A 27,440-nucleotide genomic window follows, 5' to 3' on the forward strand; every position below is an offset into this window, starting at 1 on the left:
CGCACAGTCTCCTGTGTTTTCATTTTTGTACCCCCAGCCTCATTCACTTGCTCTCTTTCCACATCCTCCTCCTTTGTCTGCAAGAGTTAGAGGAAGTATTTCCTTGCTTCTGGCTGCGTATTGGATCATTGTGCTTGCCCCGGGATTGGTAGCATGGAATGTTGCTACTAACTGGGTTTCTGCCAGGTACTTGTGACCTGGATTGGCCATTGTTGGAAACAGGATACTGGGCTAGATGGACCATAGGTCTGACCCAGTATGGCTATTCTTACGTTCTTATGTGCTTACCAGACTGGAGCGGTAAGAAAGGAAACGGAAAGAAGTTTACTGGAGAATGTGGGACAGAGTATCAGTTGTGATTCTTTTTCATCTGGGGTAATGTCACAGCCACAGCTGTACCCCCGAAACCCTGACTCGCCTCTTCTCTCCAGGGGTGAGGGTTGGGCTCCACAGCTTTTGCTGAATTCTGGCACCCTGGGGCACGTGCACACTGAAGATCTTTATTTAAAGCACCAGAGAACAACTCAAATTGGACCTCAATAGGAAGGGTCTGACTGGAGAACGGGAGGCTATAAGAGACAAGGCCTCCGGTTTGGCCTCTGGATTAAATAATTGAAGGAATTCCAGACCATAAGGCAGATGGGGATACATTTCAGTCATTCTTTACGATATCAGACCATATGATCGTTGGAGGGGATAAATACATAAGTTGCATGGACTGTTGCAGTATAAATAAAAACCAGTTGCCCAGTTGCCCAGAAGAATGGGTTGTGGGAGTTGGGAGGGGTGGGGGGGAAGAAAATGTTAAAATGTTGATGATATGAAATCTGTTTTTCATTGCATGGAAGGTTTGGTTCTGTAATATGTTATATTATGAGCATGTTAACAATATTTGAACTATCATCAATAAAATGTTGAACTATAAAGCACCAGAGAACAGAGGCACTCCGAGATGACATCACTAAGTCCGGGCTATATAAGATATCCCAGGATTCCCCTTCCTTGCTTCTGCAACGGGTCATCTGGTCTTGTCCAAGTGTGAGTTGCAGCTGCCTGCTTCTATTCGCCATGCCCCTGAAAATTCCTAAATGTATAGGTGGAAATTAGATAGGACTTGGGGGGGGGGGGGTATTTTAAGTGTGAAAGTTGTCAGATGATGGTCAGAGAGGAGAAGCACTGAGGTGCAGAAACCGGAGAGTAAGCAGCTGGAAAAAAAGACATTCTGGTGGAGCACAGCTGAAGATTGAAGGATGATGTTAAAGCAAGAAACATTAACATGAATGTTAAAATCCCTAAGAATGAGGGAAGAAGATGAGGGTATGAGAAAGAAGGAAAGCCAGGAGTCAGTCAGTGAGAAAGGAAGAAAGAGACTTTTCAGGGAGTTGATAAGTGACTGCTACTTGGAGAGGTAGAGGAGTGAATAGATGGATGGAGTGGACTTCGAAGGAAGAAAAGCAGTGAGACTGAGGTGGAAGGTTGAAATCTACAAGAGGGTGAGAGAGTAGCCCAACACTACCTCTGTGGCCAACCAGGCGAGGTGTATGGTAGAAAAGGTAACCTTTATGACACAAGGCAGCAGCTGAAGCAGAGTCTTCAGGGCAAAGCCAAGCCTCAGTTAGTGTGTGCAAACAGATGGAGAATGCAAGAAATAAAGAGGTTGTGGATGTAAGAAAGCGTATTGGAGACAGAGCTTGCATTCCACAGGGCACATGAAAAAGACAGAGAAGGGGAGAGGAGAGGAACAGAAATTAGATTGGAGACACAGCAGAGAGCAAGAGAGTACTGAGAAGAGTAGGAGAGGCATGACAACAGTGATTACAATAAGCACATTTTTCAGTGAAAATGGCAGTAATTAACTTGGAACAATTGCCTAATGGCTGCTAGTTGGTTGAAGAACATAAGTTCAAATTTAAGCAAGGAAGAGAGGTGTTAATCTGAATCCAAGTGCTATTGTGAGAAGCCTAGGGGTGCAGCTAGACTGGTTTGTCTATGGAAAAACAAATCTGGGCAGTGGTTTATTCTTGTTTATGAATGATTCACTCCTATCTTAATAAGAAGGATTTAGCTACAAACATCTATTCATAGATGACAAATTGAATCAACTGTAATTCTCTTTACCATGGATTACCCCCAAAGGTGCTTTAGTTATTTGCACAGTTAGGAAAAGATGGGCCACTGTATTTTTAAAGGAAGAAAGGACAGGATCATGCTGAACTTCATTGGTTACCTTTTAAAAACAGAATTGCATTTAAACTGCAGTTCTTTGTTTTTAAGTTGTTGCATAAGCAATCCTATACACTTGACTGACCTGTTGCTCCATTACAACCCAATAAGGTCACGCCCATCTTCCCAGCAGTTGTTGAGTATTCCTACAGTAGTAACATTAACATTGACAGGGACTAAACAGAGGGCCCAGCCTATCTGGATAGGTACACTTCCTTTGGATATGAGATCAGAGACCCATTTTCTTGAGATTTAGGAAGCTACTCAAGATCTGTTTATTTAAAACATTTCTTACCTATGATCTGAATGTATTTTGTAGCTCCCTAGATGTTATTGCCAGCACTTCAGTTGTTATCCACACTGAAACTTTTGACTTGTAGCAGAATATAGGAATTTTGTATTGTATAAGTGCTGCTGGCTGGGCTGATCCAATGATTTTCAGCAGCACTATGTGGATAGTATTGCCAGGGGCATAGCCAGCCCTCTATTTTGGGATACACACACATTTCCTCTCTCCTCCCCGTACCACGTTAAAAATGTTACCGTAGCTCATTATTTTGGGATACACACACATTTCCTCTCTCCTCCCCCTACCACCTTAAAAATGTTACCTTAGCTCATGGGGATGTCGAAGCTCCACCAGCCAAAGAAATTTGCTGCCTGAGCTGCTACCCTTCTCCTTGTGCTGGTGCAGTAAAGAGAAAGATGCATGTGAGGAGTTCCATCGTTGGTGGCTGAAGGCACGCTGCCAACTTTCTCTTTACTTCAGCAGCATGGACAACGAATCTCTGCATGTCTTCCAGCTATTTAACAGGTGCTGCAGGCTTGGAGGAGGCCTGAGCCCAAGGCTCACCCCCCCCACCCCAAGGCTACACCACTGAGTATCACTGAAAATCATTATGGGCTGCCTGGCATTAATTGGATAGTGCTGGGCGGAGCATAGGCAGCCCTGGGAATTATCTGGATAGTGCCAATATTCAGCAAAAAGGCTGTCCGAAATTATGGATAGAGGTAACTTCCTATTTCCGCGAGGGCGGGACACAGACAGTGAGTGAGGGAAGGCCCGACAAGGTGATCCGCTTCGTTTACAGGCAGATGCAAGGCACTGCGCTGCCGATTCAGCTTCCATCTGAATATCACCGGCGGTGGTTGTGTCCAAGTATTCTGCACCATTCACTAGCCAGATAATGGTGCTGAATTCCAGATTATTTTTAACTGCTGGAATCTGCATTTAGGTACAGTTCTGACTGCAAGTGGCATCTTCATCTCTGTTTTTTTTTTAGTTGTTGTGCCCCACTTCTCTGGAATGCTTTTAATTTACAACTTAGAAAAAAAGCCAGTATCCTCCCTGGTTCAATAATCTTAACACCTAAATGGGAGCACCATATATAGAATGCTAACATTCATATGAATGTAACATTCACACATGTAAGTGCTAGGCTTGCACTCAGCGGTAAGTCTATAACTAGCATGCAAGCTACATAGTACATAATTGCAAGGGGGTGTGCAGAGGGGCAAGCTCATGGGCCAGTCAAAACATTCACGTGTGTAGGTTATAGAATGCTGTCATTTAATTTCATTTATTAATATTTATAATCCGCCCTTATCCAGGGCAGAGTACAGTAAAATATACACAATAATACATATAAATACTACTTAAAACATTACAAAAACAATGCCAACCAGAGCAGTCCAGCCAGGGCATAGCCTAACAAGTGGAGGCAAGCTTTACAATAGATGCGTGTAATAAGCCAAACATAACAAGTGCTCCTTGATCTGCCGCCTAAACAAAGATAATTGAGTCTGATTTTTTTTTTTTTATTCGAAGAGGCAGTTTATTCTAACTCAGTTGGTCCAGCCACAGAGTGCGCTCCTTTTTCTTGTGTATTCCAAGTGCATCCGCTGCAAAGAGGGAACAATAAGGTAAAACCACTGCTAACCACAGAGGCTGTGATGGCACTTGCCATTACACAGTATTCCTCAAATAAGCAGAAAACTCCTGATAAAGCGCTCTCGCTAAAGTGCTATGTTGAAGCATGCACATTCATGTCTGCTGTTGCTATGATGTAAGTGGGCTCGCCTTAATGTTAGCATGTAAATGCCGACACGTTAGTATTCTGTAATATGACCTGAGTGCTCAGATGCTGTTACAGCCTTCGTGCTCAGTGTGCTGCATTTTGGCATCTATTTTAGCACATTTTATAGAATTGACCTCAGAGTGGATAACTGTATAAGGGGGTCTTTTACTAAAGCTTAGCTTGAGGTATCTGCAGCAGGGCCCATAGGAATAAAATGGGCCCTGTTGCAGATAACTCGAGCTAAGCTTTAGTAAAAGACACCCTACATTTTTTTTCCTGTGAGAAACTTTAGGCACCTTGTACAAAGCTGTGGTAGTGATTAACATGTGCCGAATGTGACAAAGCCCATAGGAATTGAATGGGCTTTGCCACATTTGGCACGCCGCTGATCGATAGTGTGGCTTCTTAAAAGGAGCTCTTTGTTTTTCATTTAGTGCTCCTCCCACATCCAACTGTTTGGTTACCCAGTCAAAGAAATCAATCAGATTTGTCTGACACCATCTGCCTCTAGTGAAGCCATGCTGCCTCGGGCCCTGCAGTCTATTCAATTTGAGAAATCTCACAATCCTTTGCTTTAAAAGCATTTCCATTAGTTTGCTTACCACCAAGATCAGACTGACAGGTCTGTAATTCTCAATCTCCTCCTTACTCTTGTGCAAAGGGGCCATATCCACCCTTCTCCAGTCCTCCAGGACCACTTTGGCCTCTAAGGAAGCATTGAAGATGTCAGACAGTGGAGCCTCCAGAACCCCTCCGAGTTCCATGAGCACTCTCGGATGTATCCGATTGAGACCCATCACTTTGTCTAGTTTTAATTTAGCTAGCTCCTCACGAACATAGTCTTCTGTTAATCGGTCTTGGTCTACCATACGTCCATCCCCATTTGCATTTGTTTTCTGCGGTCGTTCCCCTGCCTTTCATCCGTGAACACAGAACAGAAATAATTGTTCAGCAGTTCAGCTTTATCCTTATCAGCTTCAACATATTCCTCCCCCTTGGCTTTGAGCTTCACTTACATATCTGAGAAAGGTCTTGTCCCCCTTTTTTACCAAATCGGCTGTCTTTTCTTCCATTTGCCTCTTCGCTTTCCCAACAGCTGTTCCAGCTTCCCTTAGATTTTCCAGGTATTTTTCCTGTCTCTCTCTTCCTGAGTCATCTTGTGAGAAGGCTAACCTTTTTCAGCTACTATGTTTGAGAACCAGAGCGGCTTTCTTTTCCTCTTACTTTTATGTATTTTTTTAACATAAAGGTTTATTGCCTTTAAAATAGCTCCTTTCAGTTTTGCCCACTGCTGCTCTATTTCTTCCAGCTGCTCCCATCCAGCCAACTCTTCCTTGAGAAATTTCCCCATCTTGGCAAAGTTAGTTTTTTTGAAATCTAGGACCTTCAATCTTGAGTAAGCCCTTTCCTCCTTTGTTTTAATATTGAACCACACCATTTGGTGATCATAGATGCCAATTGATCTCCCATCAGAAATATTTTCTCCGTTTGTAAGCACCAGATTTAGAATAGCTCCATCCCTCCGTTACCTGCTGCTTAAACAATTCTTCCTGTAGAGAATCCAAGATCCCTTTACTTCTAGATGACCCCGCAGCAGGGACACACCAGTTGATGTTCGGCATATTAATATCACCTTTCAGTAGTACTTCTCCTTTCCTAGCTATCTTGTGGACGGTGGCGTACCAAGGACGGGTTGGTAGGGGGGTCCGCCCCAGGTGTAAGAACGAGGGGGGGGTGCTCTGCTTCCAACCCAAAGGCAGCTGGCGCCCCAGTCCCCTCCCCACCTGCCTACCCTCAGCTCCCTTGACAGCCCTCTTCTCTCTGCCATGCACCCTGCATTTTAAAAATCGCTGAATTGGTGGCGCAGTGCCTCGCGTCTGCCTGTCAAAGAAGCGGATCGCCTTGTTGGGCCTTCCCTCACTCATTGTCTGTGTCCTGCCCGCGCAGAAATAGGAAGGAATTATATAGGAAAGTTAGAATGATTAAAAACCAGGAAACCTCAGCTTTCTGCAAATGCAAAATATTCCTCAGGCATTGAGTCATCTTCGTCATCTCTGGCATAAATGTTAGTGTTGAATTTGCTCAGCATCGCAGCTGTTGGAGCAAATTCTTTGCAGCATATTCCTTTGTGCCTCATGGAACAGCAAATACGCAGCAAGGCTTCCAGAGTACCTTGTTGCATCCTGTTTCTCAATTTTGTCTTCATAAGGCTCATCTGAGAAAATGTTATTTCAGCAGCATCATTGCTGAAAGGTAAAACTAACAGAGTGCAAAATGCCCCAGCTCATGGAAATCATGATCTCCTGAGGCATCTGTATGATTGGCTACAGTTACCCAAAACTGCTCTAGGTTGTTTTCAGTAAAGGTGGGCCAAACCAGTTCTGATCCTTATCTACTGTTGCCCAAACACCCACTACTGCTACTACCATTTTTTGGTAGCTGGGAAGGTCAGGAAACTTCCCAACTCTGTGGTAAAATGCGGAGTTGGCAATGCTGGTAGAGAAGGGGACCCAGGCCCATAACCCACTCTAATTGGTATACTTGTGGTTGCAAGTGTGAGCCCTCCAAAACCCACCAAAAACCTACTGTACCCACATATAGGTGACACCTGCAGGCATAAGGGCTACTGTAGTTGGGTACAGTAGTTTTTTGGTGGGTTTTGGAGGGCTCACCATATAATATAAAGGGGTAATGGTGAAATGTGTACCTGGGACCTTTTATGTGAAGTCCACTGCAGTATCCCCTAGGGTAGATGAAATTTAATGCAGACAAATGCAAAGTGATGCACATTGGAGAGAATAATCCGAATCATAGTTACCTGATGCTAGAGTCCACCTTGGGGGTCAGCATCCAAGAAAAAGGATCTAGGTGTCATAGTAGATAATATGCTGAAATCTTCTACTCAGTGTGCAGCAGCCACCAAAAAAGCAAACAGGATGCTAGGAATTATTAGGAAAGGAATGGTAAATAAGACTGAGAATACTATAATGCCTCTGTATCGCTCCATGGTGTGACCTCAACGTGAGTATTGCGTTCCGTTCTGGTCGCCGTATCTCAAAAAATATATAGCGGAATTGGAAAAGGTTCAAAGAAGAGTGACTGAAATGATAAAGGGGATGGAACTCTTCTCATATGAGGAAAGGCTAAAGAGGTTAGGGCTCTTCAGCTTGGAAAAGAGAAGGATGAGGGGAGATATGATTGAGGTCTGTAAAATCCTGAGTGGTGTAGAACAAGTAGAAGTGAATTGATTTTTTTTTTTAACTTGTACTCAAGGAAGTTACATGTAAATACGTTTAAAACAAATAGGAGGAAATATTTTTTCACTTAACGAATTATTAAGCTCAGGAACACTTTGCCGGAGGATATAGTAACAGCGGTTAGTGTATCTGGGTTTAAAAAAGTTTTGGACAAGTTCTTGGAGGAAAAGCCCATTGCTATTAAGATGGACATGGGGGAGTTACTGCTTGCTCTGTGATTGGTAGCATGGAATGTTGCCACTATTTGGGTTTCTTTGGCCACTTTTGGAAACAAGATACTGGGCTAGATGGAGCATTGATCTGACCATGTATGGCTACTCTTAAGTTCTTAGGTTTCCCCACTGCTTTGCTGAGATGTCTGTGTGTCCATTCTACTAACAATGCTGGCTCCTCCTTCATCCCAGTGGCTTAGTACATAACTATTGCCATACTGGGACAGACCAATGGTCCATCAAGCCCAGCATCCTGTTTCTAACAGTGGCCAATCCAGGTCACAAATACCTGGCAAGATCCCGAAAAAGTTCAATACATTTTATGCTGCTTATCCCAGAAATAAGCAGTGGATTTTCCCCATTTTAATAATGGTCTATGGACTTTTCCTTTAGGAAGCCATCCAAACCTTTTTTAAACCTTTGCTATTGATTTTGTGCGTTTTTCTCTTGGACTTTTGTTTTTTTTTTAATTGGTTCAAAAAGATAGCTGCACTGAGCACAAGAACGTCTAGCAAATGGCCTTTTGAAAATGGCTCTTTTTTTTTTTTTTTTAACTTGAAAAGCGTCCGTTTACTGCTGAATTTTTGGACGTTTTCTTCACAATGTCCAGTCAGATTTAGACATCATATTGAAAATGCCCCTCCACATAACTGTGTAAGTCTATGTGCTTTGAAAATGAGCACCTAATATAGGGTCTGACTTTTTTTCCCCATTTGCCTCAAGGTTTGCTAGCGTTCAAAGAGAATATTGACTTGTGGTTTGGTAAAATATTGATTAAGAGAAAGCTATGGTGAACATTAAGGACAGCTAGCTTATCAGTCTCAGTGTTTACCTTAGCAGATGTCTGTATTTGCTTATGACATCGCCGTGCTAAATGTTAAGGTCAACAGATGAAAATTTACTTGTTGTTTTTTTACTGTTAGCATTTCAGAACTGTTATGTTGTTTCAGGTGCTGGGAAGACAACTCTTCTTAACTATATTTTGACAGAGCAGCACAACAAAAGGATTGCAGTTATTCTAAATGAGTTTGGTGAAGGTAAGTAAAATTTGTGTAGGTGTACTCTGTCTGGATCAGGACTTTATGCAGTCATATAACCAAAGCATACTGTAGGTCTGTCTATTACATCTCTGTGTACAGCGCTGCATGGTATTATATTTGCAAGAATTTGGTATGTCGAATGTTATTTTATTAGGTTTTGAATTGATTACTGATTCTTCAGGTTTGTCTGAACTCTTTGATCCTTGTGATCCACACTGAACTGCAAGGTTGTTGCAGAATAGAAAAATATATCAGTATACGTCTGATAAGCTCTGAACAAATCCATGATCATTAAAATTATAGTTGATTCTCAAGGAATTGGGGTAGGATTTATTTGCATAAGCGTGTGCGTCTACAGTTTTAATGCAAGTTAGGCTGAGATGTATTTTCTGTTTGCTGGGCTGTGTCTTTTATATGACTGGTTTATCAGTGGCAGTGGTCCAGACTTTGAAGAAGAGAACAAGCTGCTTAGGTGAATGTTGTCTGTTTTCTTGTTTTGTAGCCTGGGGGAGGCTGGCAAGTAATGTGACTTCAAAGAATGAATCTGAGACAGATTCATACTACTAAACCTACCTGTAGTAGTGGGATTGAGGGTGTGAGTTGGATCGGGCACAAACTCAGTCAGATACACAGGGTTGCAAGCAAAAAGGAAAAGGCTTTATTGATTGACTCAACATGTGCCCCTGTTACCTCACAGGCTTTAGTCCAGCACAAGTACAGTCCCTTTATTTCTCTCTGGGCCAGATGCACTAAACTTAACGAGCCATTAACGAGCAAGTAGTAAACCCTGGCATGCACTAAAGACTTTTTTCCAACGACCGTAGCAGCTAATGAAAACGGAATGCAGATGAGCAAATTGTGTAGAAACCTTATTGTAATGAGATGCACTAACCTTTTCTGATTGCCTTAACGCTGGAAAATCTAACGAGAGGTCTGTACCTCTCGTTGAGGCTGCGCAGGATTGAAAAACTGCTACAAAAGTAGAAAAACAAAAAATCGGGGAAAAAAAGTCAAGTGCTCGTCAATGCAATAATAAAAACGTCTATTTTGGCCATCATTCCCGCCCTGCAATAATAAAAACGTCTTTTTTGGCAGTGCTTCACTGAGCTGAGAGACCTGGAAGTCCCTGAGCCAATCACAATGCGTTTAGCCGAGCTAAACGCGCTGTGATTGGCTCAGAGACTTCCAGGTCTCTCAGCTCAGTGAAGCACTGCCCAAAATTACGTTTTTATTATTGCGGGGGGGGGGGGGGGGGAATGACAGCCAAAATAGACGTTTTTTTTGATTGGGGGAGGCCGGGGCTGCGGGAAGCTGTCATTTCAATGTGGAGGGGGGGGGAAGCGGCGGCGATCTCGGATGTCCTTGGCACGCGCAGAGCAGCCAGAATAACGCTTGGCTGCTCTGCTCATGCTCGACTTGCCGACTGTTTAACGATGGAATAGAGAATGCAAGTGAGCTACAACGAGCAGCTCATTTGCATTCCTATTCCTTGATGCATGCTCGTTCCTTACCGATTCGCTAAGGGAATCGGTAAGGAAAGGGCTTTAACGAGTCTTTAGTGCATCTTGCCCTCTGTTTCTTCACATATTACTGTCAGCACTCTCTCTTTAAGGCTGGCTTCCAGCTTGGCCCAGTACAGTGTCTGTTAACACCCTCCAGGGTTCCCTTTGATCATACATCAAAAGCAGGTAGTTTCTGCATTAAATTCAAGGTTATCTCCTACCTTGATAGACTTTATACACACACTCTGAAGAGTTAAGCTTGAGCCACAGTGCTTCCCTGATTCTCTCCTCGGGTACTACGGCTCAGCATAGAATGGTGTCCTTTTCCCTCAGGACCTCCCTCCTGGAATCTTCTACACTTGGGGCCTCGCTGGTTGTAGAGTCGCTCAGGTCATTTAACCATTCTTCCCTCTGAGCCCTGCTCTTCTGACTCAGGACCTGCTTTGGCAGTTTAGCGCCATATTCTTTCAGGCAACTTAACTGCGTCCTCTTAGCGCCACCTCCTATACGGTGGCTAATCTGCACCTTCACTGAGGGAGTGTTCCTAGGGACACCTGTCGCTATTCTACTTCTACTCCCTCCCTCACAATACCCTTAAGTCTTACTTCCCAACATACTAGATGTAAAAATTTCCAGCTGTAGCCTAAAAATGTCTGTCATCATATTCTGTGGTTTTATAAGGACGGTATGGCTCATCTAGTCTGTCAAAATTTATTTCCTGTTTCAAGGCCATACTCCAGGGATTTGGCCCTGTACCCCCCTGCCGATGACCCTCTTGACCCCCCTCCCACCGCCATCCCTCCCCCATTGCCGTGGGCTACCTTTGTTCTGTTTCTGACGTCCTGCACGTTGTATGTGCAGGACGTCAGACTCACAGAAACAGAACAAAGCCATCTTGCAAGGCTTCGTTCTGTTTCTGTGAGTCTGACGTCCGTCAGAAACAGAACGAAGCCTTCGTGGGAAGAAGAGGACCTCAGCTGACGGGGATTGGGGTCCCCCGCCAGCAAAGGTAGCCCACAGCAACAACGACGGCGGGGGAGGGTTGGTGGTGGGAGAGGGGGTCGAGAGGGTCATCGGCGGGAGGGGGGTCGAGAGGGTCGTCGGCAGGGGTTGTCAAAGTTTGCGGCGGTGGCAACGGCGGGGGTGGGTCGGCAATGGCGGGGGGGGGGGGGGAGAGCTAAAATGTGCCCCCTCACCTTGAGCTCTGGACCCCCCTTCCGCCAAAGTCTGGCTACGCCCCTGGGGGAGAGAATTCCTTAAAGAAGTATTTGGCCAGTGTTGACTAGTGGACAGTGTGGGGAATTCTGCTGCTTGAAAGCGTTGATCTTTTGAATATCTGTCTGTCTTTCTAATGCGTCCTAGGGAGTGCTCTGGAGAAGTCCCTGGCGGTGAGTCAGGCTGGAGAGCTGTATGAGGAGTGGCTGGAGCTCCGCAATGGCTGTCTGTGCTGCTCGGTGAAGTAAGATCTCCTCCTTTATTCTCCACTCAAGCAGCCCTGCTTCAGGTGCCATCTGTGAAAGTGTAAAAGCAGTTTATGATTAAATCTGTAGCCTTTTCATCTATAATTTCCTCACTTTGATGGGGGAGCTTGATTTATTTGCGGTTCTGGCACACATTAAAGAGTTGCTTGTTCACCAGCCTGTAAAGTTATTTGGGGTTAATCGTCTTCTACTCCACTGAATGTTGGTTATTGATTTTCTGTTCTATTGGGTATTTTAGGTGTTTTTATGTTAAGACTATTTTTTTAATTCACTGATTTGTTTTGATTTGCTGAGGATTACACTGGCTTCAGTGAAGGCCAAAATTAATTTTAAATTTTTATTATTTGTTTTTAAAATTTTACATGGCTTGACACCTATTTGTGTACAACAGTTTCTCTGTATTCTGCTGCTAGGTTCTTCTGTTCATTTCAACAAATCTGATTGACAATTCCATCTATTCTGTTATGCTGAAAATCTACAGCTAGGAAAAGATCAATTGTAGGTGGCGGTCCTGAACTCTACAGCAAATTACCATGTAGTCTAAGAGCAGTAGATTGTTGTTTCACTTTTAGGCATCTTTTGAAATCCTATTTGTTTGATTATTGTGTATTCAGAGAGTAAACATTTTTTATGAATAATATTTTAGCTGTTGTTTTGACTATGTATTATGGGATTATAGCCCATCCTTTTATTTTGCTGTAATACACCTTGAGCCACAGTTGGTTAAGCGTAATATAAATGACCAGATTAGATTTGATTAGGATTGGTGGTACATAAATTATAGATTAAATGAAAATCAATCCAGCCCCCTCTAGCTTGGTAGCTTAGAAATCATGTGATTGCAGCATCTTTTTTTCCCCTTATTCTGTCTTATGTATAAGTATGCAAATTGTATTTCTCGTTTTGGGCAATGCTTATTTCCCATTGTTTTTGTTTAGGGACAATGGCTTAAAAGCTATTGAGAACCTGATGCAGAAGAAAGGGAAGTTTGATTACATCCTCTTGGAAACTACAGGCTTGGCAGATCCAGGTAGCCATGTAACCCACCTTTTTTTTTTAAAAGCTTGATGTCACTGTACCTGTAATGTTGTAAATAACTCCCACTCCTGTGCCAGGGTTGTTCAGGTGTTTTTGTTGTTTTTTGTCTTATAGTACAAGGTTCTACTATTCCTTTCAAAGTCACAGTTGAACATGCAGTAAGTTCTTACATTCATGCAATTGTGTCTCCAAGCATTCATTTCTTGCAGCTTGTTGACTCTGCACCCGAACATGGCCAAATGCTGCGCAAAAATATGATGTACCTTAAATGAAATTTATGTGAGTTATCCAAAGTGAATAGTGCTTTCTACAAAAACCCTAAAGTAACCACTGTTGCTCTAGACACCGCAGCCCTCCAGAAGGCAACAATGAACCCAGAGGTAGGGAGGGGTAGATACTTACCCCCCCCCCCCCCCCCCCCACATAAGTCCACTCCTTCCCTCAGTAGTAGGGGAAATACCACTTGTAATGTCCCTTCCACAGCCGAGCTAATACTTCATCATACTGGAGTCAGGTAGTTGGTAATTCGGTAGGGAAAAGCTCTTCTGGGTTATGGCAGGGATTGCAAGATTCAGCAACTCCCCATCCAAACTTTGTCCTGTGGAGCCATCAGGACGTCCAAAGATGCCTAAACCTCTGCTTTCAGACTCACTGCACAAGATTCCAGGGTGCAGTGCAGCTCAGCACATCCAGAAGGGTAAGTCCACAACTTTGCTTTATTTTCCCCCATAGGAATCAGCAAAGACTCAGAACCAAAGTAGAGTTCTTTTTCAACAACTCCTTCTTGGTTTCCAGGTTTCAGACACTCTGTCTGTCTTGAATTCCTGAAAACGGCAGTCATAATAGTAGAGGAAAGTGTTGGAAGATGATTCTCAGATGAAATCTGGTTGCTGTTTTTGGAATACCTGGAGGAGTAGGCAATGTAATCTGGTGATACTAGGGTGTCTGCTATATACATATTAGGTGCTGTTCATTTTCCAGATTATTATTCTCATGTATAGATAAAAATGTAGAGCCCAGTTCGCAGTGGTTCTGGGTGTTTAATTTAGAAAGGGATGCCTAGATCTGCCTTTTTAAAAATTCCAGGCTCAGTGTCTACATTGAAGAACTGGGTGGCGACAAGCCGGGGAAATGAAATTAGGTATCCAGCACTGTGTGCTTACCTGATGGATTTAAAGTTAGGAGAACAAAAAACAATTCCAATTTTAGGAACCTAAATTGAAAATATAGGCACTTACTTTTGGCAAAAAATTGATTCCTAAATTGAGGCATCCAGTCCTTTTTGAATTTTGGGCTCAAAAGTGAATTTGAGAACTATTTAGAAGGTAAATTTATAAAGCTTTTTCTGCAACTAAACCCTGATTTACACATGGAAAAGGGATTTTATAAAATTGTACGTAGTAACAAAGTAGATGACGGCAGAAAAAGACCTGCACGGTCCATCCAGTCTGCCCAACAAGATAAACTCATATGTGCTACTTCCTGTGTATACCGTACCCTAATTTGTATCTGTCATTTTCATGGCACAGACCGTAGAAGTCTGCCCAGCACTACCCCCGCCTCCCAACCACCAGCCCTGCCACCCAATCTCCGCTAAGATTCTGAGGATCCATTCCTGAACAGGATCCCTCTATGTTTATCCCACACATGTTTGAACTCCATTACCGTTTTCATCTCCACCACCTCCCGCGGGAGGGCATTCCAAGTATCCACCACTCTCTCGGTGAAAAAATACTTCCTGACATTTTTCTTGAGTCTGCCCCCCTTCAATCTCATTTCATGCCCTCTAGTTCTATCGCCTTCCCATCTCCGGAAAAGGTTTGTTTGAGGATGTGTAATTGACCCTATTCTAGCAACAGCTTATGTAAAGCGTAGGTACATGGATGAGTGTGTCTGCTTTAAAATGACCTGCACTTTACACATATAGGGCCAAAGTCTATAAATGGTTCCTTAAAAATCGGCACCGAAAAACCATGCGGTTAGCGTGATTCTATAAACGACGCCTAAAGTTACACATAGTTTATAGAATATGCTCACACGCCATTCTTGCAACTAAAATTTAGGCGCACCCATTTAGGCCACCTGAAACCAGGCCTAAATACCTGTGCCAAAGTTAGGTGCAGATAATACTCATAGTTTTTTGAAACGCCCACAACCTGCCCATGGCCATGCCCCCTTGTCAACTGCATACATGAGAATATATGTGCACTGCATTATAGAATACGCCTAGAAAGTTGTGCGTGTAAATTCTAATTAAAGCCAATTAGTGTTGCTGTCAATTAAGTTGTGTGTGTAATTTAGCCATGTGGCCAAATTAGCGCACACTACTTAAGGTGTGAGATATAGAATTTGGGGGATATTTTGTATTACACATTTACAGGGGAACTCTATAAATGGCACTTAAAATTGCGCATGCAAAGTTGCTCACATGCCCAATTTGTGCATGCAGTTTAATTATCGAGCCTGTTAGCGCCAGTAATTGGGTGCTAACAAAAATTTGAATTTACATGCACATCTTTCTAAGCGCTGTTCTATAAAGATGCACATATAAATTTTTTAGCGTGCAACTGAAAAGGGGGCATGGCCATGGGAGGTGCAGGGGCATTCACTTACGATGTACATAGTGTTATAGAATTTGGAGGATCCGGGCCTAATTTTGGTGCAGGGATTTACACCAAGGTTCAGTTGATGTGAATCCTCACACCTAGAAGTTAGGTGCGGATCCCAGCACTACGTGCTATTCTATAAATGGAGCCCAACTCTGAGAACTGTTTATAGAATAAACACTTGGCGCACATTTTCTTCTGTACACAAATTTGGGCGCCATTTACTAAATTTAGTCCTTAACCTTTTTCAGAGCAGGTTTAAATTTGAGTGTAGGAGGGATTTACATTTAGCTCATGGCTTTTCAGTAGTAGTTCAAGATGAGTTACATTCAGGCGCACTAGGTATTTTCCTACCCCTGGATCTTTATAGTCAAAGTTCAGACCTGTAGGATTGGAGGGTTTAATTGACTTGCCCAAGATCTCAAGAAGCATCAGTCAGATTTGAACTTCAGCTTCTCTGGTTTTCAGACCACTGCTCCATCCACTAGTCTATGCTTCTACTTGTGCTACTGAGCTGGTTCTGGAAGCCTACTTTATAAAAGCACATACGCTTAAAATAAGTCCCTATGTGAACTTTTCTCATAAGCCCCCTTAATGTTATGCTTATGTTTATTAGTATTTGATAAAATCACCTTTTTTAATCTGTAAATCAAGATGATGTACAAAGAGAAAAAGCATAACAGGTCAGGGAAAATAGTCACACATTAGAAACATTCATAGTTACCTAATTGATAGCAACAGGTTTTCTATAAAGATGTTAATCTTCCATAAGACTCGCAATCTCAGAACCCTGGGATCTCAATGACTATTAAAAGCCAAAGCCAAAAAATGGTGAACATTCAGCCTTAAAACTTTTTCAGTGACTATTCTGAATGCAGAAGAGAAGGAGACTATTCCAAAGAAATGGTGCCAAAAAATACCAAGTACTCTTTCTGGTAGATTCATACTATGCTTGAGATGGATTGGGAAGGATTAACTAGTGATCGTTATGAGAACGAAGAAGGCGAGCCGTAACATAGGGGATTGTTAATGTTGCCAAATAGCCTGGGTGGCCTGTATGAAGTGCTTTACAAGTGGGGGTAAGAATCTTAAAATCTATGTTTAATAGGTAACCAATGCAACTTAGAAAGCAAAGGGGAGATATGACCTCTCCTTTTGGCTCAACAAAGAATCTGTGCGACTGTGTTTTGCAATATTTTTGTAATCTTATTCAAATTTAGAGATACCAGGATAGACTGAGTTACAGTAGTCAATACAGGAGCCTATAAAAGCATGATATTGTTTTCATCTATGTAACTATGACTCAATCTCAGTTTGCAAAGTGCTAGAAAGCTGGATTTAAGAACTGAGGATATCTGGGATGATAAAGCTAGTTTTGAATCTAATATTACACCTAGATATCTAAATTTTATCTACTGGCTGGATGAGTGAACCAAAAAGCATAGGGGTAACAGAAGGAATGGAGGCATGACCTGTGATCCAGCAGGCTGTGGAATTTGAGGATTCAAAATTAAACGATGAATTCATAGCCAATTAAGAACATAAGAATAGCCATACTGGGTCAGACCAATGGTCTATCTAGCCCAGTATCCTGTTTCCAGCAGTAGCCAATTCAGGTCACAAGTACCTGTCAGAATCCCAAATAATAGCAAGATTCATGCTACTGATCCCAGGGACAAGCAGTGGCTTTCCCCACGTCTGTCTCAATAACAGACTATGAATTTTTCCTCCAGGAACTTGTCCAAACCTTTTTAAAATCCAGATATGCAAACCGCTGATACCACATTGTCTGGCAATGAGTTCCAGAGCTAAACTATTCGTTGAGTGAAAAAATATTTCCTCCTGTTGGTTTTTTTGCTGACAGGAGTTTTCATGTACGTGCATTTACCCCGGACCAATTTTATTCATATGACCTTCTACATATGATCTTGGAAATAATACCTACATCTGCATAACAAACATTGTGAGACTCCTGAAGCAGGTGTTCTGACGCTGAAAGGCAGCAGCTGTGTCGAGTTATTTGAATTGTGTCAGTAAGATTCACCTTTTGAACGAGCGTCTCAAATGGTTTTTCGGAACAGCCAATTTACCCTACTCCTTGGATTTTATCTGTTTTACTTTAAAAGTAGTACCATCTAACTTCCTTGAGTGTCCCCTTGCCTTTGTACTTTTTGAAAGAGTAAAAAAACATAGTTTTACGTTTACCCATTCTACACCACTCAGGATTATGTAGACCTTGTATCATATCATCCTCGGCCATCTCTTTTCCAAGCTGAAGAGTCCTAACCTCTTAAGACTTTCCTCATAAAAGCGGAGTTCCATCCCCTTAATTAGTTTGGTCACCCTTCTTTGAACCTTTTCTAATTCTGCTATATCTTTAAGATACGGCGACCAGAATTGCACACAGTACTCAAGTCGTGGTCGCACCATGGAGCAATACAGAGGCATTGTAATTTTCTTTGTCTTATTTTCTATTCCTTTCCTAATAATTCCTAGCATCCTGTTTGATTTTTTGACGGCCACCATACACTGGGTAAAAGATTTCAGCATATTGTCTACAGTGACACCTAGATCTTTATCTTGTGTTCTGACTCAAGGTGGACTACCTAGCATCAGATAACAATGATTTGGATTATTCTTCCCAATGTGCATCACTGCATTTGTCCACATTAAATTTCGTCTGCCATTTGGATACCCAGTCTTCCAGTTTCCTAAGGTCTTCTTGCAAATTTTCACAATTCACATATGTTTTGACAACTTTGAATAGTTTTGTGTCATCTGCAGATTTAATCACCTCACTCATTGTTCCATTTTCCCGATCATTTATAAATATGTTAAATAGCATCGGTCCCAGTACAGGTCACTGCGGCACTCCACTATTCACCCTCCTCCACTGAGAGAATTGACCATTTAACCTTACCCTCTGTTTTCTATCCATCAACCAATTCCTAATCCATAACAGAACATTGCCTCCTATCCCATGGGTTTTTCATGTTCTCAGGAGTCTCTCACAAGGGGCTTTGTCAAACACTTTCTGAAAATCTAGATACACTTCATCAGCTGGCTCTCCTTTATCTACATGTTTATTCACACATTCAAAGAAATTAAACAAATTGGTGAATCCATGTTGACTCTGTCCCATTAAGCCATGTTTTTCTGTGTTCAGTGATTTTATTCTTTATAATAGTTTCCATTATTTTTCTCGGCACTGACATCAGATTTACTGGTCTAGTTTCCCGGATCATCACTGGATCCCTTTTTAAAAATAGGCGTTACATTGGCCGCCCTCCAATATTCAGGTACTATGGATTATTTTAATGACAGGTTACAGATCAGTAGCAGCACATCTGCATTTTCATATTTGAGATTTTTCAGTACCCTGGGGGTGTATACCATCCAGTCCAGTTGATTTATTACTCTTTAATTTGTGATTTGGCTAATTACATCTTTCAGGTTCACTGAGAATTCTTTCAGTTCCTCTGGATCATCACCCTTGAAAACTATCTCTGGTACAGGTAGATCTCTTACGTCTTCTTCAGTAAAGACTGAGGCAAAGAATTCATTCAGTCTCTTTGCTATGGTCCTGGCCATTCCTGAGTGCCTTTTTTAATCCTTGATGATCTAACAGTCCCTTTGTGTTATTACTATAATTTGTTTGGGTGGTTTTTTTTTTTTTTTGCCTCCAAGACACTTAGAAACCTTATCCAAACATTGTTGAAGTGGGCCAAGATCTGGGGTTGTATTGGAAATGTAATGAATGATCAAAATGTCATCTGCATAAAAATACATACTGAGACCATAAGACTGTATTACAGATGCCAAGGGGCTGAGAAAAAGATTTAAAAAAGGTTGGGGACAAAATGGATCCTTGAGGGACTCCACAATAAAAGGGATAAGAATCCAAACACATCTAACTTAGGTACTTTGAATGTGCAATTATGAAGAAACAAAGGAAACCAATTTATAAACAGTACCAGATACCCCAATAGAAGCTAACCTGTCTAACAGACGTTTGTGGTTAATGGCATCAAAAGCATCAGACAGATCTAGTGACACTGTGAGAGCAATTAGTCCACTGTCAAGCTTGCTGTAGATCTAGCTAAGCAGAGATATTAAAACGGTCTTGGTACTGTATCCGGTTCTAAAACCGGACTGAAAAGGGTGTAAAGCAAGAACCGATTCTAAATGAATTTTGAAGTTGTAAAATGATTATGTGTTCAGTGATGTTAGCAAAGAATGGGAGGTTGGAAACTGGTCTGTAATTGGTTGGAACTGAAGAATCAGAGCTTGAGCTCTTGATAAGAGGACAAATTATAACCATTTTCAACGAATCAGGGATGAACGATCTACAAAAGTACGGGTAACTATTTGATGAACCAACGACAAAAGGCCAAGTGTGGATGATCTAATCTAAGAAAATGGAATTGGGTCTAATATGCAGGTAGTAATATGCTTTCATGCTAAACATTGAAAAATTGCCTCAAACAAGGGAAGGTTAAAAGAAGTCACTATGTACAGCAGGAAATGATGACTGAAGTAAAGTTATTTTTAAATGAAAAAAATTGGGCTAAAGCATTCGCTGAAGGAGTGATACCTTCATCTAAAGGCTGAGGCGGTTGCGTGAGCAGTGGGAAAACTGAAAACAGCTGTTTATTGGAATTAGTAGCATTCTGAATTAAGTTGGTAAATTAGTTCTTTTTAGCCGAGAAGAGTAATAATGCTGCTGGGCTTTACATAATGTTTTTCTTTTATTTTATGTTTTCACCACTGGCATTCAGCATGACAAATCTGCTGTTTTGAGAAGTGAAGCAAGGGCGTAGCCACGGTTGGGCCTGAGCCAACCCAGTGGCTCTGTATTCTTGCAAGCACCGGCATAGAAGGAGCAGGCTGGGCTCCAGAGGCTCCTGCAGTCCAGCATCTCCCTCCCTCCCTCCCTTCACTCACTCACTAATATTTCTGTCAAAGGGTTACTGCCAGCAGCTGCAGCGATTCTGACACGCTGCCCGCCGCTAACCTGGAAGCCTCCCCTCTTCTGCTGTGTACCACCGCCCCCATTCGACGCAAATTCCTTTTTTTTTTTTACCAGTGCAGAACACTTCAGAGAAGGAAGGCTTCTGGGTTAGCCGCAGCCAGCATGTGAGAATCGCTATGAGGCTGGAGGGAAGGAAAGGAAAGAGGTGCTGTAGAGAAATGCATGAGGATGGAAGGGAGGGATGGGAAGGAATGAAGTGCTGCACATGTGGGAGGGAAGAGCGGGTTAATTGTTGGATATGGAGGAATGGAGAGATGCTGCATGGGGTGTGGGGTTAGAGAGAGGGAGAGTTTCTGGGACTGGAGTGGGAGGGAGAAATGTTGCATGGATTTGGAGGTAGGATAGGGAGACATGTTAGACATAGGAGTGATGAGGGTGGAGGGGAGGCAGAGATGCACAGGGAGAGAGAAGGAGAAGTGTTGGACATGGAGGTGGGAGTGAGGGAGGAAGGAAGGGAGAGGCTGTATGAGAGGGGTGGAGGAAGAAAGATGTTGGACTTGGGACACAAAAGAAAGGGAGAGAGATATGGACAATGGGAAAAAGGGAGGAGGGAAGAGAGGTTGGACTGGGGTGGAAGAGAGGAAGGGAGAGAGATTTGCAGGACGGGGAAGTGAGAAAAGGGAAGGGAGAAAGAGGAAGATGTTGGATCCAGGGAAAGGAGTGAGGGGAAGATCCTGGACAATTGGGGGGCAGGAAGAGAGAGGGAGAAATGCTGGATCATGGAGGAGGGGGCAGGAGGAAAGGGACAGGAAGATGCTGAGGGGGAGTGGAAGGGACAGGGAGATATCAGGGGGAAGGGGAAATGGGACTTGATATACCGCCTTTCTTGTGGTATTTCGCAACTACATTCAAAGCGGTTTACATATATACAGGTACTTATTTTGTACCTGGGGCAATGGAGGGTTAAGTGACTTGCCCACAGTCACAAGGAGCTGCAGTGGGAATCGAACCCAGTTCCCCAGGATCAAAGTCTGCTGCACTAACCGGCTACTCCTCTAGGCTACTCCTCCACTCCAAGGATGTGGAGGGGAGAAAGAGGGAGCAGGTGGCTTGGCTATAAGAGTGTAGGGAGGAAGATGCTGGAAATGGTGAAACTATGTAGGAGAGGCCAAACTGGGTAGGTGGATTGACAAGGAATTAAATGAAAGGAGGATAGTGATTACAGGGGGTAGAAATATGGTATGCGGAGTTGATTAAAGATGAAAGGGAATGGAAGGCTGGAGGAAGGAGTGAGATGGGTAATGGGTGAGAGAAGGAGATGGAATTTGATAGGTAGCTGAAAAGTAAAAAGGAGAGGGATGAGAAAGAGAGTGAAATTTGAGGGAACAGAGAGGCAGTAAAGAAAAAGAGAGGAAAGAGCTAAAAAGGAAAGATCAATATGTCAAAGATAGGTGTAGTGAGGAAACGGAACAAGACAGGAGAGAGGAGAAAATACATATGGACAGCAGCCGCTTGAAGGAGAATTAGCAAAAGACAGACAGGAAAGCAGAAAAGAGAAACTGGAACCAACATGATGGGAAAATAAAATGTCCAGACAATGAAGGTAGAAAAAAGCATTTTTATTTTGAATATATTAAATGGAATATGTTAGCTTTGGGAAATGTACATAGCAAATGTCTTTGTATTGTGTTCACTAGTAAAAGGAATGCACTTCTGTTTCTATTTCTCTAGTGTTGCAGTACATGGCAAGTTTAACTTCTTGAGGGTCCCAGTTCAATTTTTGTGATCCCTTGTTTTGTATTTGGTGATTATCTGTTGGTGTTATAGTAATGGCAGCCAGGAGATTGGAGGGGAGATAGGGAAGAGAGGGGATCAGGAGGGCCCCCCCCTCTTTTTTTTTTTCTTACCTGGGCCCCAGAATATTTAACACCCTGATTGTTGCTGTAGCTGGTGGGGATTTCCAAGCATTGCCAGTTGAGGACCTCCTCTAAAAGTGGCCAGACTTCCCTTCTGCCAAGTTCTGCAGTGCACAGCACCATATTTGAGTCATCAGCACCTATACATGCATGGGCTGCCAGCTCCGAACTGGCGTTAGGGTTTGAAGACCATTGAGGAGGAATGGTGAGCCCTGTCCAGCATGCCTTTGCATGCTAGCAGGCCCCCATTCCCCCCCAATGAAGCAAACCCCCCCAACCAAAGACCCCCCCCAGTGGCAAGGGGCTGGAGGTCCAGCGGACCTCTGGTCCCCCCCCCAACGACCCCCCCCAGGTTCAAGGAGGGCTGGAGATCCGGTGGGTCTTCAGCCCCCCCCCAACTCCCCTCAGCATATGTACAAAGTCCCTGGTGGCCCAGTGGGTGACCGACCCCCCCCCCCCCCAGCAACAAGGGGGCTGGAGGTCCACCGGACCCCCCCCCCCCCGACACAGTTCAGGGAGGGCTGGAGATCCGGTGGGTCTCCAGCTCCCCCCCCTAACATTAACAAGGGGTCCCTGGTGGTCCAGTGTCAATCCCTCTACCCCCACCACCCCTTACCTTGAGTTGGAGGAGGGAGGTAGCCTGCCTCCCTCCCCTTCCTTTGATGCCGCCGCCTACAAAATGGCAGTGCCCAGCCCTGCCCAATGTATCCTGGTATGCACTGAGTGGGGCTTCACAGCCCAGACCTGTCAAACAAGTGCGGGAGGATTGTGCTGAGCGCATGCTCAGGCACAATTCTTCCGCACTTCTACCCCATGATCAGAGATAATTGTGTGCTTTAAATTTGCACGTCATTATCTCTGATCATAGGTGTAATAATGCCCCGCGCTGTTCCAGCACTATTTTTAGAGCGCTGTTTGGAACAGCGCAGGGCTTTTGATCATCTGCCTAAGAGTGACTGTAGATGGGTGTTGTCAGCAGTTTTTCTCCTCATCATGTTCCACTGTTTCCTTTTTTAACTTCCTACCCTTTTCATATGTTCATAGGTGCTGTGGCCTCCATGTTTTGGGTTGATGCTGAATTAGGAAGTGACATATATCTGGATGGTAAGGAGATGCTTGTGTGTTGTCACATCATTATTTTTATCATTATTTTAGTTCCGATGGCTTGGAAGTCTTGGTGATATTTGTGTAGGATGGCCCATTTAGCTCAGGGCTACATCTTCCTACATGCAGTGCTATAAAAACAGACTGGCGTAGCATGTCCTGCATGGATGTGGAAGTGTATGGTCATCCTTAGCATTCTGCAAACTGCTTACACTTTTTGGGTTTGCAAAATGTTAAACTTTACTTACGTTGATTGATCTTAGGTATAGGGTTCATCTTATTTCCTTTAGTGGAAATGGATTGCAGTGTTAGAGTCTTTTGCTCTTTTGTTCCAAAGGGATTGATAACTAGTATAAAAACCATTTGAAGTAAACATTTATTCAAATGAGATCAGGACAGCTAGCATAGTATTTACACAGACTAAAAATGCTGGAAGCACTATAATGTGATAGTTGATGAATGTTTTGTGTTTTTGATGGAGCTGTGATAACCATTTGCTTACTTTAGACTCTGTTCTGTGCTTCTAATGCTCCCTCCTGAGAGGCCTGGTACAGTATCAATCAGTGTTCTCATCAAAATCCAAATAAATGAGCAGGTGCCTGAGCCAGGAATTCAACTTGGATCATTCGATGGGGAATGATGCCCTCCCACAGGCCATCTGAGTTTCTCTGGGAAGTCACTTAACCCTCCATTTCCCCAGTTACAAAACCAAATTGTGAGCCCACTAAGGACAGAGAAAGTACCTGCATAATAAGTGTAAACCACTTTGATTGTACCGTAGAAAGGTGATATATCAAATTCCATTACCCATACTCTTACCGTCTGATTTCACTACAGGGTCACTACAACAAAGTAACTTTTAGGGCTTTAGTTCGGGCAATCTTTCTTCCACAACTGGACCATTGTAATTAATTATATTGTAATATCTTAATTAAGCTTCAAAAACGGTTACAACTATTGCAGAATATGGCTGCCAGGTTGATTTTTGAAAGAGGACGCATCAGCATGGCTAAAATGGCACAGAATCTGAAGATATGGCCCAGTGGTTAATGAGCTCCTCAAAGAGGAGGAATTTGTAATCCACATTCAGTACAGCACACTGCCTCTTTAGCTGAATTTGGCTGGGAACCCATATGATTTTGGCTTGATGACAGGTTAAGAACATGAGGTCTATTGTGCCCAGCATCCTGTCTTCAACAGTGGCCAATCCAACTCACAAGTACCCAGCAGATCCCAAAAAGTACATCTGTTTCTCCTAGTTTATTTTCAGTGTCTCTCCCCAGTCTACCTGGCTATGAATTTTTAATGAAGTTTCTTCCAAGAACTTTGCCAAGCCTCTTCTGAATCCCACTGGGTTAGTCCTGTTGACCATATCCTTTGGCTACAGATTTCACAGTTTAATAATATGTTGTATGAAGAAAAACTTTCTGTAGTTTGTTTTCAGCCTTCTGGTCATTAGTTTCATAGAGTGTCCTCTTATTTTTGTGGTGTTTGACATAAGTACATAAGTAATGCCATACTGGGAAAAGACCAAGGGTCCATCAAGCCCAGCATCCTGTCCACGACAGCGGCCAATCCAGGCCAAGGACAGGTTAAATCACCCAACTCATTAATGTATAAACTTCTGCCTTCTGACAAATCCGGTTGTCTCCCAGTTTTTTGTTGTTACATTTATTATAAAGGCTAATATTCTGCTTTCTTTGAAGCTTGTTTCAAGTGCATTCTCCTGAACTGTGTCTGTATTTTATTTACAGGCATTATATCTGTTGTGGATGCAAAGTATGGCCTGCAGGTAGGAGGCAAATGCCCATTTATGAATAGTAACTATTGACAGAGACCTTAGGCAGTTGGATGCCATCATCACCCCAGTATAGGAGATGGTTACCTGTCCTAGGTGCTGACAATGTAGGGTGTAAAAATACAGAAGTACAGTGTGTGGGTTTCAGTAGGTATAACCATCCTTTTCCCTTCTGTGGTCAGTGTTATGATGATGAAATTTGTCCTCTGAAATAGTAATACTAGTTTTGTACTGCTGACTGAACAACTACTCATATTAGTCTGAGTATCTTGGGTTACCAATAACATACTGGAAAACGAACAAATGTGCAGTCAGGCAAAAAAGTGACACAAAATAGTGACTTTATTTTTTTGTCAGGGGTGGGAGGGGCTTGTAGCCTCTATATTCTTGTAAGGATTTCTGGTGTTAAATTATTTTATTACAATAATGATTTAGATTTTTTCTGGTGGTGTGACTGTATTTGATAGATGTAATGTCCAAGATGTATAACTGACCACACAGGTTGAAAAGTGCCTATACTTTTACTTGCATTTAGGGAAACATTTTCAAAACAATTTCTTTGGGTAAAACAATGATTTTACCCAAAGAAATTTGCTTTTATAAAGGTTTCTGCCTGATATCCAGGTAGAATTATCTGCATAATGCTCTTTTACCCACTGTAAGGGGGAAGCATTCCTGGGAAGGGATTTGGAAAGGTACATATGTTTTAATTTCTAATATTTTTATTTCTATTTAACATTGTACAATCAAGTATAACAAACTTGATGCATCTTCCGTGACAAATTTGATCTGTGTTCTTCTTAAATTTCTGGATAGTTATTTTGTCATCAGACACAGACTTTTTCAACTTCTTATTTATAATTTATCATCCCTTATTCTTGCTGTACACTGCCTTGGGTGAATTTCTTCAAAAAGGTGGTAAATAAATCCTAATGATAATAATAATCCCACAAAACCACTCCAGACGCCTAGGTTTATGCTCTCCTACCAGCAAAGAGACAGTCTTTCTTTGACTACAGCCAATGGTAGGTGACTGGTCCATGCAACTGAGTGAGTATGATTCTTTGGAGTTATAAAACCGGCCACCATCTTAGCTGTGGTCTGTAAGTTAGTACTTATCTGAGTCCAAGCGATTTTGGAGGCGCTTTCATAGACAGTTTACAAAGACTAACCCTTGATTCAGACATTGAATATACCAGTACTTGTGTAGTTTCATCAATACACATTCAATTTAAGTGACTCCTGAAGAAGGCTTCTGTGGGTCGAAACACAGCTCGTGTCAAGTCCTGGATGTTTAATAAAGTGAAGGTTTTACATCATCTGCTGTCACCCTTGTTGTGACAGTTTTGTTTGCATGGCTAAAAGGGTTGCTGTTTTTCTGTTTTTGGTTGTATACATGGGTGGAGCATAGGAGTGGCAAGGGTGTGTCTCTAACGTAGCATTGCAACTTATAGAATACTATAAGTTAAACATTGTGCATGGCGCACTTAAGTTCACCGATTTATACCTGCCGTTGACCTGGCGTAAATGGTCATGCCTAATATTAGGCATGCTAATCCAGCTTTATACTAGTATTCTATAACAGCATCTTTGCACACAAATGCTGCTATAGATTTTCTGGCCGATATTCAGTGCTGTTTAACTGGCCAGGAACGGCTCCTGTCCGGTTAAATAGCAGTTTATTTATTTATTTATTTGCTGCATTTGTATCCCACATTTTCCCACCTCTTTGCAGGCTCAATGTGGCTTACATTATGCCGTAATGGCAATTACCATTAACGGAATGAGAAGAACAGAGTATTATTACAATTAAGGTACATAAGATATCGAGAAAATTGGAAGTAAAGAAATAATTTCACTGTGAAATGTGTATGTGGCCTTTACATTTAGGGGATAACTTTGTGGCTCTCTCTAGTAAAGGAGCAAAGGAATGGACATTACGTACCTTCTATGATCAAAAACTGGAAGCAGTTTGTCTGTTCCATTCCCAAACCTCAATATGATACTGCTACTATCTGTTGCGATAATTTTTCTTCACCCAACGTGTAATTAGACTCTGGAATTCATTGCCGGAGAACGTGGTACGGGCGGTTAGCTTGACGGAGTTTAAAAAGGGGTTAGATAGATTCCTAAAGGACAAGTCCATAGACCGCTATTAAATGGACTGGAAAAATTCCTCATTTTTAGGTATAACTTGTCTGGAATGTTTTTAC

General features: G+C 42.6%; 1 protein-coding gene across 2 annotated transcripts in view; it reads left to right on the plus strand.

Annotated features, from left to right (window-relative positions):
• The window catches only part of LOC115463383 (COBW domain-containing protein 1-like), a 79,674-nt gene that overhangs the window by 17,193 nt on the left and 35,041 nt on the right, over positions 1 to 27,440 (plus strand). For both annotated transcript variants that reach the window (XM_030193835.1, XM_030193834.1), the window contains exons 3-7: positions 8,721 to 8,807; positions 11,675 to 11,771; positions 12,732 to 12,823; positions 23,370 to 23,429; positions 25,184 to 25,221. In XM_030193835.1, coding sequence (XP_030049695.1) covers positions 8,721 to 8,807; positions 11,675 to 11,771; positions 12,732 to 12,823; positions 23,370 to 23,429; positions 25,184 to 25,221 — 374 coding nt within the window. The remainder of the gene's footprint in view (positions 1 to 8,720; positions 8,808 to 11,674; positions 11,772 to 12,731; positions 12,824 to 23,369; positions 23,430 to 25,183; positions 25,222 to 27,440) is intronic.

Source organism: Microcaecilia unicolor, chromosome 2 (genome assembly GCF_901765095.1).
Source record: "Microcaecilia unicolor chromosome 2, aMicUni1.1, whole genome shotgun sequence".
Lineage (NCBI taxonomy): Eukaryota > Metazoa > Chordata > Amphibia > Gymnophiona > Siphonopidae > Microcaecilia > Microcaecilia unicolor.